We start from the raw sequence: 13,054 nt of genomic DNA, 5'->3' as shown, positions 1-13,054 counted from the left end.
GGCACAGATTTCCTCCTGCTGCTGCCCTGCTGGGATATAAGGTCTGGTTTTGCCCCCCCCAAGCCAAGTCACCGCCCTGCCTGGAGTGACGCTAGCCCGCTGCCGTGCACCAGAAAACCCCAAAAACTTCAGTGCTGGCAGATTTGGTGCACAAACAAAGCGCCCCGTGCCGCTGCCAAACCTGGGGAGGTTTGCACTGCACCACCTAATTGAGGGTCTGGCCTCAGAGGAACGGCCATGAGGCCGAGGGTATAATAACACTCTTGGCTTAAATTAAAATAAATATTGGGAAATCTGTTCCTAGGGGGTGTCCACCTCCTGTTTTTGGGAAATTCTGTCAATGTTTTTTCAAGTAGACAAAAAGACCGACCTCAAAGGCCCGTCTCCACAGCCACTTGGGCATAACCATTAGGCAGAAAAAAGCTAAATCCAAACAAATCCCTCTCCAGGATGCTTGCAGAGGCCTTGGTAAGGGCAGGGAAAAAAAAGGGGACTCAGATACAGGTGTCACCAGTCCCCCCTTAAGAGCCGTTTCTGCCACAGTGATACTACAAAATGCATGTCTGCTTTGTTTCTTGTGCCCCTCAAACCATGCAGACCCACACAGGGGCCAGCTCGGGTGCCTGTCTCCAAAATCAGGCATTCTCCAGCTGAAATCTGTGTATGTCCCCAGTGAAGCAGAAAAAAAATGCAAAAATACCACCCACGCTCATTCAAAGCTCAGTGGGGAACTTGGCGGCCAGTGTTCAGAGCCTACCACTCCTGCCCTGCACCTGATGGCAGTGGATGGGGGCACATGGGGGCTGCTCTGGCACCCACCTCTGCAGGGGCATCCTTTCTCTTTTAGCTGTATTTATCATTTCCTGCTGGGAAATTCTCCAGTGCGCCTCTTCTCAGCCTTTCCCAGACTTTTTCTCCACTCCTCAGCAAAAGGCAAAAGCCCCTGAGCTCCTTCACACACCTGGGCTGCAGCAGCTCAGGAGAATGACTCCTCCCCAAATGCAGCTTTGCTTTCCACAGTGGCAAGGAGAACTGCAAATCCCCTGCCACCTAATGCCTTCAACCCTACAACCCTTGGAGATGGAACAGTGTTGCTGGAAAAAGCATGCCTTCAAGCAGGTCCATGACACTCATCTTAGCTAGTGGTAAAACTATGGTTATTTAGGGCAGAAAAATCCACTTTGCCCCGAAAGACCTGAAGGTTCACTTTTCTGCTTAAAACTAGGGTCACAAAAAGCCTCACCTACAACCAGTTGACCAAATTCCCAGGTTATGATCAGAATGACAAAGCCTTTTTTTTTTCTTTCTCATCACCACATCAATAGGTACATCATGGGGAGTTGCTAACTGCTGATGGAACACCATGCACACCACACACTTTCGGGAAGGGAGAGGTCCTTTGCAGCCCAGTGGGAGTCTAGCAGCCCTGCTGTGCCTGCCTCATGGGTTTCAAAACCTGTTGTGTCACGTGAGGAGCCCTAATTACAAGGGAGGCCTGGAGCTGGCTGTGGCTTTCAGCTGGCGCCTCATGCCAGGAAAACCCACACACGCACAAGAAAAAAAAAAAGAAAAAAAAAAAAAAGGAGGAAAAAAAGCAGCCATGCAGTTTTCCAATGCCAACACAGCAGCCTCCACTAAAGAGAGGGACCAGCATTGTGAGGGTTCCGGTGCTCCCCCAATCATGGGGTTGGAGCAGCTGGAGGGGCTGCTCAGCTGGTGGGTGTGATGCAGGGGGCTCAGGACAGAGACAGCCCTGCTCCTGACTGTCCCATGCTGTCCTGGGCTGCCTGGCCCGGGAAAGCAGTGAGCATGTGCCCAGCTTTGAGCTTAAAATTTCATCAGGGCTTGGGAACAGAGAGTGCTGGTGGGAGGCGATTTTTAATGTAATTAAAGGGCTTTTGCTCCAGGCTGCTTAAAACAAAATAGAAAACTGACTATAAAAACACATATTTCACCCAAGATCCCTAAAAAGCACCAGGATAATTAACATGTACCCAAGTGCCTTGTGCAGCCGGCAGCTATGTTTAGCTCCTGGAGTGGGTGCTCCCTGGGCAGGCCACCAGCAGCAGCAGCATCAACCTCACAGCACCAGGCAGAGAGGCCAGCAGGGAAGTCAGCCAACGCATCCAAAATGTTTCCATTTGAATTTTTTTTATTATTATTACTTTAAAAAGCTTCACATCTCAGAACTGGAGCATTCGTCTTTGTCTCTTAATGGTTTTGCAAGAACTTTGGCTGTCCAAGGGAGCAGGGCTTGGAGAGATAACCCATTTGCCCAAGAAGGTATCTTTTATTAAAAGCGACTGCAGGCTCTGAAAGCTTTATGAAAATTATCTCACCTTTGTAGATAAACAGTTGGAAAAAAAAAATGGAACAGCTCATGGAGGCTCATCTGCCTCCAGGGGATGGGGCTTTCACCAATCTGGTCAAGCAGAAGGTGTCCCTGCCTGTGGCAGGAGGGCTGGAATTAGATGATCAGGTGACAGCAGCAAAAGCCCTTTTTTTGGGAGCAAGGAGAAGGTAGGCATGCAGCATGCAGCCCACATGTGCAAATGCACTCCCATCAGTTTTTGAATATGTACAAGTATGCTGCCATGTCGCTCATTGTGCGCCCTGATGAGCAAGCTGGGGTTCAGGCACACAGCCCACTCCCAAACCCTGTCTGGGCACACTGCTGCCCTCACACTGCCCATGGTGATGAACCCCCCAGGCAGCTGCTGCTGTGCCCAGGCCCTGACACCCCCCCATGACCCAACGCTGGTGGGGTTGGCACCAGCTGCTGGCACCAGCTCTGAGCAGCAGCTGGGTGGGCTTGCACCTGGCAAGGGCACCGCGTGTGGTTTTGATGTACTCTCCTGATCCCATGGGGACCTCACGGTCAGAGCGTCCCTGTCTGGCGCAGGCTGACATGTCTCCGAGGTCCAAATTTAATTATTATTTTTGCAGGGCAGTAAATGAGCAGAGCAGCATGCTCCCATCCTGCCCAGGTCCACTGTGGGGCTGAGGCTGTGGTTGGGGCTGCACCATCCTATTTCCACGCCCTGGAGCTATTCTGGAAGGAAACCTCAGGGCCAAAAATAAGTAAAGAAAACAAAACCAGAAGGACACTTTGACCATGATGAGAAGAGACCAAGGTGCTGCTGCAGCCACAGAAAGGGACACCCCTGCCATGCAGCTCAGTGGCCAAGGCACTTCCAAAACTTGTGCAGGGAGGCACCTGAGGCAGAGCTTTCTTTGGCTCCCACATCTCCCTGTATGCTGTCAGGGACAGAAGCACGGGTACCATGGCCACCAACTGGGGAGAGAAGTAATGAGCTACAAGAGGGAGCAAATGTAAGAATAAGGGATGCCTCTCTCTTTCCCCTTCCTCTCACAGCACAAACCCAAATGCAAATCAGCATCAGCCGGGCACACAGCTTGTTATCTTTTCACCAACAGTCGATTTTGGAATAAAAGCGTGAGGGGAAAATGTCTAAAATGCACCACATATCAATCTCGGCTATCAGTACACAGCCCCTATATATTAACCCTCTGCAACTGAACATTTCATATGATTTTCCTTTTTCTTTGAGCAGAAACCAGGTGAAGGAAATTAATTCTATTTACATGCCTGGCAAAATGCAGGACAGGAGCAGCTCTATAATGTGAGGACTTGGAAGCAGCACAAACTCTGGGAACAGAAACTCAGGAAATCACTGAGGCAAAGTCACAGCATTATCACAAATCCCAGCACTTGCCATCACCCAGGCCCTCATGTGTTTGAGTAATATCCGTATATCAGATTTCCTCTGATTTTTTGCTTGTTTTGGTTTTTTCAGGAACAAGAAGCTGCTCATGAGCCAGAATAAGTTACCAGGTTCCCCCACCTGTCTGCTGCCTCCATCCACATGTGAGAGCTCTCAAACACAGCCACAGGAGAAAAAGCCAAATAAACCCCCTCAGAGGCCCCATTTTCAGAAGGAGAGCAGGTAGATAACCTGGGTTCATTGCAAAGGTACCACCTCCCCACCCAGCTCAGGAAATGAGCTCTCTAACAAAGTTAAATCAGTGTCCCTGAAGAGTCAGGCATCTGGAGGGTGTGGAGACACGCTGCTCCCATGCCACACTAGTGATGGCTGCCGACCTTCCTGCCACTGTGCTCCCCGGAAAAAAACCCTGAGTCTGGGATTAAAATGGTGCCATTTGCAGCAGAGACAGTGTCAGCAGGAACTGCTGCACTTGCACTGGTTATCTGTTGCTGTGTAGATACCTGAGTTGCACAAAACTAGTATATGTATCCACATATCGTAGGATCACAGAATGGTTTGGGTTGGAAGGGCCCTTAAAGATCATGTAGTTCCAACCATACAGGGACACCTTCAGCAAGACCAGGTTACTCAAAGCCCTGTCCAAAATGGCCTATATACACAGGGAAATACATGTCTCTAGCAAAAAAAGTACCTTAGCACTCAGACACTCATTTTATTTTTGAAAAAGATGGCTTTGGAAGTTTTCACCCTATGATGAACCTACTTTTTGCTCTGCAGGTTAAATAACATCAGGTTTAGGACAGAAAGGGCAGGTGTTGCCTGTGCTTCCCAGTTGCAGGTTCAGCTCCTGTATTCAGAAACCTGATGCCTTCTGCTAAAAAGAATACCACCTCTTTGCAGCTTTGCATTTCAGGGTGTGAAAACAAAAAAAACCTGAACTGCAAACCACTTACTCACTCTGCAGCTTTAAGATCTCTATTATGAGTTCAGGGGGTTGCAGTACAGGTGGATGTTAATGCTTGAACTTTACTTGTATCATCCTGCAGTGCCCAATTCCTTGGGGCAGTGCTGGGGGGACCACAAAACTCCCAGGATATGGCTGAGCCAGCAGGGGCGGGAAAGTTATTTGCCATTGAAGTGCATGGCAGTAAAGGCAGCTGGAAGAAAAATTTCTTTAGAGCATTCAAAAGGTTTTAATATTTTGGTGTTTCACTGAGGTCAGGGGCTGTTTTCCCATGGCCAAGATATTTCTTTTACTCAGATTGATGGCCATTGTGATTCTGTCTGAGGTTTTCCCTCCATGTTGAAAAAGGCCAGAGAAACATAATCAAACTCTCCTGGCCTCACTGAGTACTTGGCGAGGAGTGGTTCCCATCACAGAATTCCATCACAGCGGGCATAGAAGAGAAAATTCCATCAGACCTTAAGGGAGCCTACAAGAAAGATGAAGAGAAACCTCACAAGGGCATGTAGTGACAGGGCAAGGGGGAATGGCTTCAAACTGAGAGTAGGCTTAGATCGGATATTAGGAAGTAATTATTTATTGGCAGGTGGTGAAGCACTGGAACAGGTTGCCCAAAGAAGTCATGGATGCCCCAATCCTGGAAGTGTTCAAGATCAGGTAGACTCTGAACAGCCTCATCTAGCAGCAGGTGACCCTGCCTATGGCAGGGGGTTGAAACTGTGGCACTCAGCTCACCATAGGAAGCCCGGGACATTTGGCTGTGATGTCAAAAAAGCCACGGCTGGAGGGAGAGGGAGTCTGTGAACTCCAAGGGTATCTCTGTTTCACCCACCAACCCAGGAAAATAAGTGTTGAATAAATGCAGCTTGTGTGGAGTGGCTGCCCCAGGTCCAGCTGACACAGTCAGGGTCAGCACTGCTGCCTCCCACCACTTCAGCCACACCAACTACTTATTAAAAATAGACTTTTTTCTTCTTGGAAAGGAAAAAAAAAAACAACCAAGAAACTTTTCTTTTAGGATGATGCAAACTTATGTTTTCTCAAACCTAAATGTATCCAAAAATACCTGCTTTAAACCCCAGTGCTGATTCCTGGGTAAATCACTGCATTCAGCTCTAGAGGCCACCCCCAAAGCACAAAAAATGTCACGTGGGTGGATAAGAAAAGCACACATTGATGTGGACACTTTTTATCCTTGCCTAACCCATCAGGCAAACTAGCCCCTTACAACTTTATTGCATAACCATCACGAAACTGGAGGCAGAAACATCTCCAGTGATGGCAGAGCCTGTGGCTAACCTTCCCAGCTGCTTTGCCTGCCTGGCTGACAGCAGAGAGCAGGAGCACCCCCTTACAGTGCTCACTCCCCTCTGGTAAACAGGCACATGCCACAAAAACCAAACACATGGACTGCTAAAAATGCCTTAAAATCCTTCAAGTGAGCATATCTTGGTCACACTCTCTCTGTCCATCCAAAACCTCACCCTGTGAAGCACTGCCCGTCATCAAGGCCGTCCAGATGTCAAGCAGAGTGGCCCAGCTTGCACAGGGATGACCAGAATTTAGTAGGGATAATCCAGTGCCACTAGTGTCCCCTGAAACCTGCCTGTCCTTGCAGACAAAATGCCAGGTTCTGGGCATATCTCTGCTTGGCGCCAGCACATACGAGCAGCTCCTTCCCTGCGGCCGGGCAGGTTTCCCCAGTGAAGGGCTGTTTCCTCACCCTGTAATGCCCGGGATGGATGGTTCCGTGGGAAGCTATCCTGGCAGGACCGGCAGGCAGCAGTCTGCTCTGGCACCGACTCCCCGGCCTTTGGGGAGCAGCCAGGCAGCGGGAGGCAAATTTTGGGCGTTGCTGGCAGGGACTGCAGCGCGTCCCTGGGAAGGCACGTGAAGGGGACCCACGTGCGGGGGAGCACAGCCGGCTGCCCCTCGGCACAGGGGGCAGTGAGGGTGCTGCGTGCCCTGTTTGCAAGGCACTCGCGCCTCCCGTTCAGATTAAACCCAAGTTAACCCCGTTTTTCTCTCCCTTTGCAGAGGGGAGAGAGTGAGCGGTCCCCTTCCCAGCTGTGCTAGGCTGCTGCTCACCCCAGCACCGCTCACACAAAGGTAAGGACGGACACAGGGTCATGCACAAACTGCAAGAAGCAGTTTAACCCCAATCCTGCAGCGTCTTGACCGTCCTGCTCACAGTCTGGGCTCACTGCAGAGCTGCGTGGCACCCCTCGATTTCCTGGAGGCATCCGGAAAAAACCTCCCAGTCCCCATTCCCACTCCCATCGTTGTCCCCACGCAAACACCACCTCTGATGGCCCCAGGGATGTGGCCCAGCCCTGTGGCAGAGCCAGAACCCAGAAGGTCCCCGCTGCCTGAGCAGCAGCACCGCTTGGTGGACACCAGAGGGTTCACAGCAGCGCCCTGCCCTACCCTGCCCCGCACCAAACACGTCACTACTACAACTTGAAACCGAACCTACGGCTGTCACCCAGCCCTTTTTGCGCTTCTGGGCTGCAGCCAAACCCATGCTTGCTGTCTTTCACCCCAGTGATGGGGAAGTCCATCAGCATTTTGGTACCCAAGACCCTGTCAGGCATCACCGTCACAGGATCCCCAACTACTCACATAACTGAGGCAAGGGGTCCAAAAAATAAGAGGCAAGTCGTGACTGAGGTATTCACTGTGAAGTGGGGATCAGTGGGGTGGAGGAGGGAGGGTCAGGAAAGAGACTCCCAGGGCAGCAACGTGGGGAAGCTGCAATTTTCAGAGCTGACCTCATACAGAAGAAAAAAAGGTTACACAGGGTGAAAATGAAAACATAATTTCCACTAAAACCAGGAGCTGTTCAGCTCCCAGCCTTCGTAGTGGTGGAAAGAGGCTACAAATTGTGTGGTTCTGCCATAAGTAGTAAAAAAATGATTTCATTTCATTACTAGTTCTTGAATTCTGTATTACAATGCCCAGCAGTGACACCCTGGAGCCTGGGCAGCTCAAGGGCATCTATCCGCTCACACTGGCCCTTTGGGGACTGTCCTCTGCAGAGCCACAACTCCATGCTGTAAAACTGCACAGCTACACAACAGCCCATGGCTTCACCTGTCAGCTTTGATACCCACGTTGCACAACTCATCACACACGTGAACAAGGAAGAAGGGCCTGAGTGGGATTTTAAATAAAGAATGTATTGTTTACTTGCTTGCTGGTAGGAGAAAAAATAATAAAAGGTATGTGATAACACCTTTTCCCTGCTTACCTGCGTTTTCTGCTGCTAAGGGGACCTGGTACCAGGGGCCACCCTGGGGACCCAGAGCTGGTGGTCCAGGAGAGCCCTCGTGCTCTGGAACATCTCCTTCCCAGCACCTCAGGAAGAGCAGCACAACCCTTGCTCACATTGCAGCAGTGATGGCCATAATATAGCAAAGCTCCAGGCCCAGCTCATTGCGGTCATTGGCCAGATTTTCCACTCCACTACACGGTCACCTAGAGGCAGGGGTGGCCTTTGGGGTACCTGGAAATGGCAGGCGTGGGAACACCTTCAGCCTCTGCTTTCCCCCTCACCCCAGCATGCTGTGGCTCCCCATGCAAACAGCCTCCCCTTTGCTCCCCGCTCCCTCTAGTCTGTCTAGGGATCTCGCAGCACAAGTCCCCTGGGAGAGAAGAACAGCAACACCTCAAACCACACTACTGTGGAGTTTGGTGGTTTTAATGGTAATTAAAGAAATCAACAGGGTACATTTCGGCTTTGAAATACAAGTGTAAAAAGGGTACAATATAATGTTTTCTGTACATTTCTTACAAAATATTACATACATCCCCTCCTGAAGTGGTACTTCACACCCTGCTGCACCCATGAGCCACATATGCCCACCAGCTGTAACTTTTCCTTTTTATGTGCAGGACATGGAACTAACAGAAAGCTCCAGCTGGAGTCTTGGCAGAGGTTTTTAGGGCCATGGTAGGTAAATATAAGGGGTGAACACAGGGACCTTTCTACCCAGTATGCCCAGGAGTGCCAAGCCACCACTGTGCCCTTGGGACAGGTGGGCAGCATCACCCTGCTGGCATTCACAGCTGTTCAGAAAATGCCATTTCTTGCTGTGGTTTGGCGTTTTCCCTGTGTCTGGCATCACCTACCTCTTCACACCCCGTGCAGTGTGCCCGGGTCTAGCCCTGGCAAACCCGACTCCATTTTAACCACAGCATCTTCTTGAGAAGAAGTCAACCAGGCTATATGGCAAATAAATTAAACCCCTCCTCCCCCTAAACCCTCCGCACTGATGAGGCTGTGGGCCACATATCAGTACCCATCCTGGCAGTCATTGTCATCGTAGTCAGCAGCAGGTTTGTGGCGGAGAGCACCCAGCCGCCGCTTGCGAAGCCCGCTCTCCAGGCTCTGCAGCGAGCTGTCATCCTCATGGCTGCTGGACTCGCGGGTGGCATCCTCCTGGGAGTGGCTCTCCTCATTGCCATCCTCCTCCTGGGACTCACTGTTGTCGCTCTCTGGGGACCTGCTGTCCTCACCTGTGTTGTCCTCTGGGCTGCTGTCATCCTCTGGGGATGCGCTCTGGCTCTCACCTGATGTGCTTGGCACAGAGTCGGAGTCATTCTCGTCCTCCTGTGACTCCTCCACAGTGTCCTCTGTGGACTGGCTCTGGTCCTCATCATCTTCCCTGGACTTGCTCTGGTCACCCTCTTCTTCCTCAGACTCGCTGTCAGGCATGGATGGCACACTCCTGTCCTCAGCAGACTCCCAGTCCTCCTGCCCTTCCCAAGTCTGGCTGTTGCTGTGCTCATTCAATGTGCTCACTACATCTGGGAACTCCTGTAGTTCTTCATCTGACTGGTCATCAGTGCCCTCACTGGACCTGCTGTCCTCATCCTCCCTGGAGGGGCTGTCCTCCTCATCCCCATCCTCTCTGGAGCGGCTGGGGCTTTTTTCCTCTGATTCACTGTCAACAGGCTCTTCTGACTGACTGTTGTCCTCCACGGATGGGCTGTCTTCGTCGGAGTCAGCATCCTCCACCTCTGGGGACCTACTATCACCCTCCTCCCAGTGGTGGGAGCCAGCCCCCTGGATGCTCTCTCGGCTGTTCCCCAGGGCACGGCGGCCAGCACGGTGCACCCTGTAGCTGCTGCCCCAGCTGTCGAAGGCAGAGGGGTCGTCACCCTGCATGGCTTCATCCTCGAAGTCATAGCTCTCCTCCTCCTGGCTGCTGCTGCTGGCCCCTCTCTGCCTGTAGCTCCGCTCATACCAGCTGCCCATGTAGTTCCTGTACCGCCGGTGCTCTACCCCAGTGCTCTCACTGCTGCTGCTGCTGCTGCTGTCGCCGTGCCCTCTGCCAGCCCCGGCATCCCCACGACCAGCATCACGGTCAGGTTCACCCACCCCATCGGCACCAGCCACGTAAGTAGGACCTTCTCCCCTCTCCTCTTCCCCATTCCCATCGAAGGTGTCATCCCCACTGTCATCCTCCTCATCCAGGAACCCGCCAGCGTGGGAGGGAAGCCCGTTGGCTCCAGTGCCATAGTGGTCTCCGTTGTCACCATCATCAGCATCACGTGCATCCCCCTCCTGCGGAGGTGACAAACAGAGATGAATGCCAAGGCTTGCAGGTCGCAGGCACTATCAGCACTGCTCACCACACAGGCCAAGCTCAGCCTTGACCAACGCCAGATTTGAGGCCAAGGGAGCTTTCCTGGCAGAGTAGAATGTGCCTCTACACTCACTCACCAGGAAACCAAGGTCATTCCCATTGTGGGCACTTGCATCCTCGTGGTCCACCTGATTCATGTGCTCAGCCTGCCCAACTCGGTCTCCCTTGTCTTGGCCACTGTGCTCACCGAGCTCTTCATCCACAGCGTTCCCACCCATCAGGTCCCCGGCAAGGGCATTGTCCCCCCTCTCCACACCAACAGGAGGATGTCTGCCATCTCCACCATCTAGGAGGTTGCCCAGCTTGTTGACGTGCTCTTCGTTTGCTGTGTCCTGGAGGCAAAATGTGACGTGATGCTTTGGTTTATTAAACACCAACTACAGCACATTTTTACTGCTGCTGCAGGACATCATTCCTAAGCCATGCAAGTGCTCAAGCCTTTTACATTGCTTGCACCTCAGCCCTTCAGGTATTTCTGCTGATACAAAAAAAACCCAATAGCCACCAACAAAAGGACAACTCAGAAAAGTCCAAACTGGGACAGTTCAGAGCACAGAAACTCCTTTTTCAGGGCCAACACAGCAGAAGACATCAGGTAAACTGGGAACATGCTCAGAGAGGCAAGTCAAAATGAGGTGAAACCAACCTAGCTGAAAAGACCAAGTAGATGGGCAAAGCTCAAAGATCTGCAGAAGCAGCAGCTCCCCTCCCAGGTCCCTGGTCCAAGGATGCCTGCCCAGGGCTGGCTCCCCATCCTAGACTTGCTCCATGAGTGGCTGCTCCCTGTGGGACTGGGGCACCCCTGGCTTACCTCCTGGTGGGCGCTGGGACGGGTGGACTCATGGCCAGGCACCTAAACACATCCAGGAGACATCTGATCAGTGATCAGTGCACCGTGGCTGGGCCAAACTGGGGTTTGGGTGTGAGTATCAGTCCAGTGTGTACTTACGGGGTGAGCGCTGGCCATGGCCCAGAGGAGCAGCACCAGGAATGCAGCCACCCTCATGTCACCTGTGGTCCCTGTGGCTGCAACAAGGAATAAAGTATTTGCACACTATAGCAAAGCATTTGCCCATGCCTCTGGCTGTAACTTGTCCCCACAAAGCCCTTCCAGCTGATACAGCCTTGTCACCCTGGCACATGGTGCTCAGCCTGACATGCCATCAAACAAGCCAAGGATTAGTCCTTGTGCCACCTCCTGGCATCTCCTCTGCAGAAACCTCCCTGTAGTTTGGGATTTGAAATATTTGGCCATGTTCTGGCAGATTTTTTTGTCTAAGCATCATGAAAGAGCAGGAAAGCTCTCCTGAATGTCCTGTTCCCCCAGTAATGTCCACCCATCACCCAGCTGAGCTCAGTGGCTGTGACAGGAGCCAACACCACAGATGGGCAGCACCATAAGTTTGTGGGCTGCAGAGCTGCACTTCCCACCTGGAATGGTCCCCACAACCCTGTAAAATCTCCCACCACCCCAAAGTGGAGGATCGTGGTAAGGTAAGCCCATGGAGAACTGTATCCCCAGAGGCTGCTGGGTCAGCATTCCAGCAGCACTGCTGCCAGGCAGGCAGGTAAGGCAGTGGGGGCTTTCCTCCAGCTCTGCTCTCATTTTCCAAGTCCATTAAGCAGCCCAGCACCACATCCCCATGGGCCACACTAGTTACACTGTGCATCACCCTGCATCCAAAACTCAGGCACGCTCCTGATTTCTTCCCTTACAAACCAACTCCTACATCTCAGTTTACCAGCCTTGTGCTTTCTACCAAAACTTGTGAGGAAATCTACAACCCCTGTTCCCAAACATTGCCGTTTTTGCTCCAGGCATTTTTGCCAGATCAAGCCAAAGAACCCAAAACTTTTACCTTAAGGTGTAGTGCAAGCCCACGTCTCCTCTGGTGCTGGGGATGGGATGAGCCAGCTGTCTGTGCTGGGATGCTCCGGGCTGTGTGCCCCAGCGTGGTCATGCAGGCATTTAACCGCTGGCCAGTGTCAGCCCCGGGCAGGGGGCAGCCAATGGCACCAGCGGGCAGTGCTGCCACGCGTGGAGATGTCACCGGGAACTGGCCTCCCACGCTTCCTCTGGCCTCCGCCAGGACGTCGGCCCTAAAAAAGCTCCTTGTGGTTGCAGGATGACGAGATGGGCTGGCAGTTAATGACTGACTGCACTGACCCTGTGTTTTGACTGCTAAATTTATTCCATTCACACACTTCCCGCCATGACACACACAAACAACTACGGCGTCACCCACGCTAAGCACTGGACCCTGTCCCAGAGATGGCATCCTCCTAACCTGTGCACTTGGGAATGCTGTTTGCCCTGTGTCACAGGCCAGGGTGCTGAAACCCACAGAGGACAATTCCCCTGCCAGGTCTCAGCCTTCTCCTGTACGTTGGGGCAGGAGCACAAAACCATGCTGGAAGGAAAGGACTTTGTCTATTTTCATGCCCACACAGGCAAGAGAGAAGGGAAATACTAAGTGGAGGTGGGTACAGAGCATCTCATCCCCTGCAAGGAGGGAGTGTAACACCCCAGCTCTCCTTCCAGCTACTGGACAGAGGGGAGATGAAACCTCTGCTCTGGAAAACACAGGCAACAACATATGCACATGTGTATGGGCATCTACAGGCAATTCTTTATATATGAACACATATACACACACTACATGTACCCCAGGGATTCTTGGTGATAGCAT

General features: G+C 52.1%; 1 protein-coding gene across 1 annotated transcript; it reads right to left on the bottom strand.

The window, feature by feature from the left end:
* Positions 1 to 8,409: 8,409 nt before the first annotated feature.
* Positions 8,410 to 12,397, bottom strand: LOC113972082 (dentin matrix acidic phosphoprotein 1-like). The gene is made up of 5 exons (XM_027692759.1): positions 12,224 to 12,397; positions 11,314 to 11,390; positions 11,176 to 11,217; positions 10,442 to 10,696; positions 8,410 to 10,282 (listed from the first exon to the last, which is right to left on the bottom strand). The coding sequence occupies exons 2-5, from the start codon at positions 11,368 to 11,370 to the stop codon at positions 9,008 to 9,010; spliced, it is 1,629 nt and encodes a 542-aa protein (XP_027548560.1). The 5' UTR covers positions 11,371 to 11,390; positions 12,224 to 12,397; the 3' UTR covers positions 8,410 to 9,007.
* Between the last annotated feature and the right edge of the window lie 657 nt (positions 12,398 to 13,054).

This window comes from Neopelma chrysocephalum, unplaced genomic scaffold, assembly GCF_003984885.1.
Source record: "Neopelma chrysocephalum unplaced genomic scaffold, ASM398488v2 Primary Assembly neopelma1_88, whole genome shotgun sequence".
Taxonomy (NCBI): domain Eukaryota; kingdom Metazoa; phylum Chordata; class Aves; order Passeriformes; family Pipridae; genus Neopelma; species Neopelma chrysocephalum.
Note: the sequence above shows the minus strand (reverse complement) of the source record. Positions and strands in the feature narration are given on the sequence as shown.

Coding starts and splice junctions, on each gene's coding strand:
- LOC113972082 (XM_027692759.1), bottom strand. CDS start 11,370: ATGAGGGTGGCTGCATTCCTGGTGCTGCTCCTCTGGGCCATGGCCAGC. Junction 10,697..11,175: donor GTCCCAGCGCCCACCAGGAG/GTAAGCCAGGGG, acceptor TTTTGCCTCCAG/GACACAGCAAACGAAGAGCA. Junction 10,283..10,441: donor GGAATGACCTTGGTTTCCTG/GTGAGTGAGTGT, acceptor TCACCTCCGCAG/GAGGGGGATGCACGTGATGC.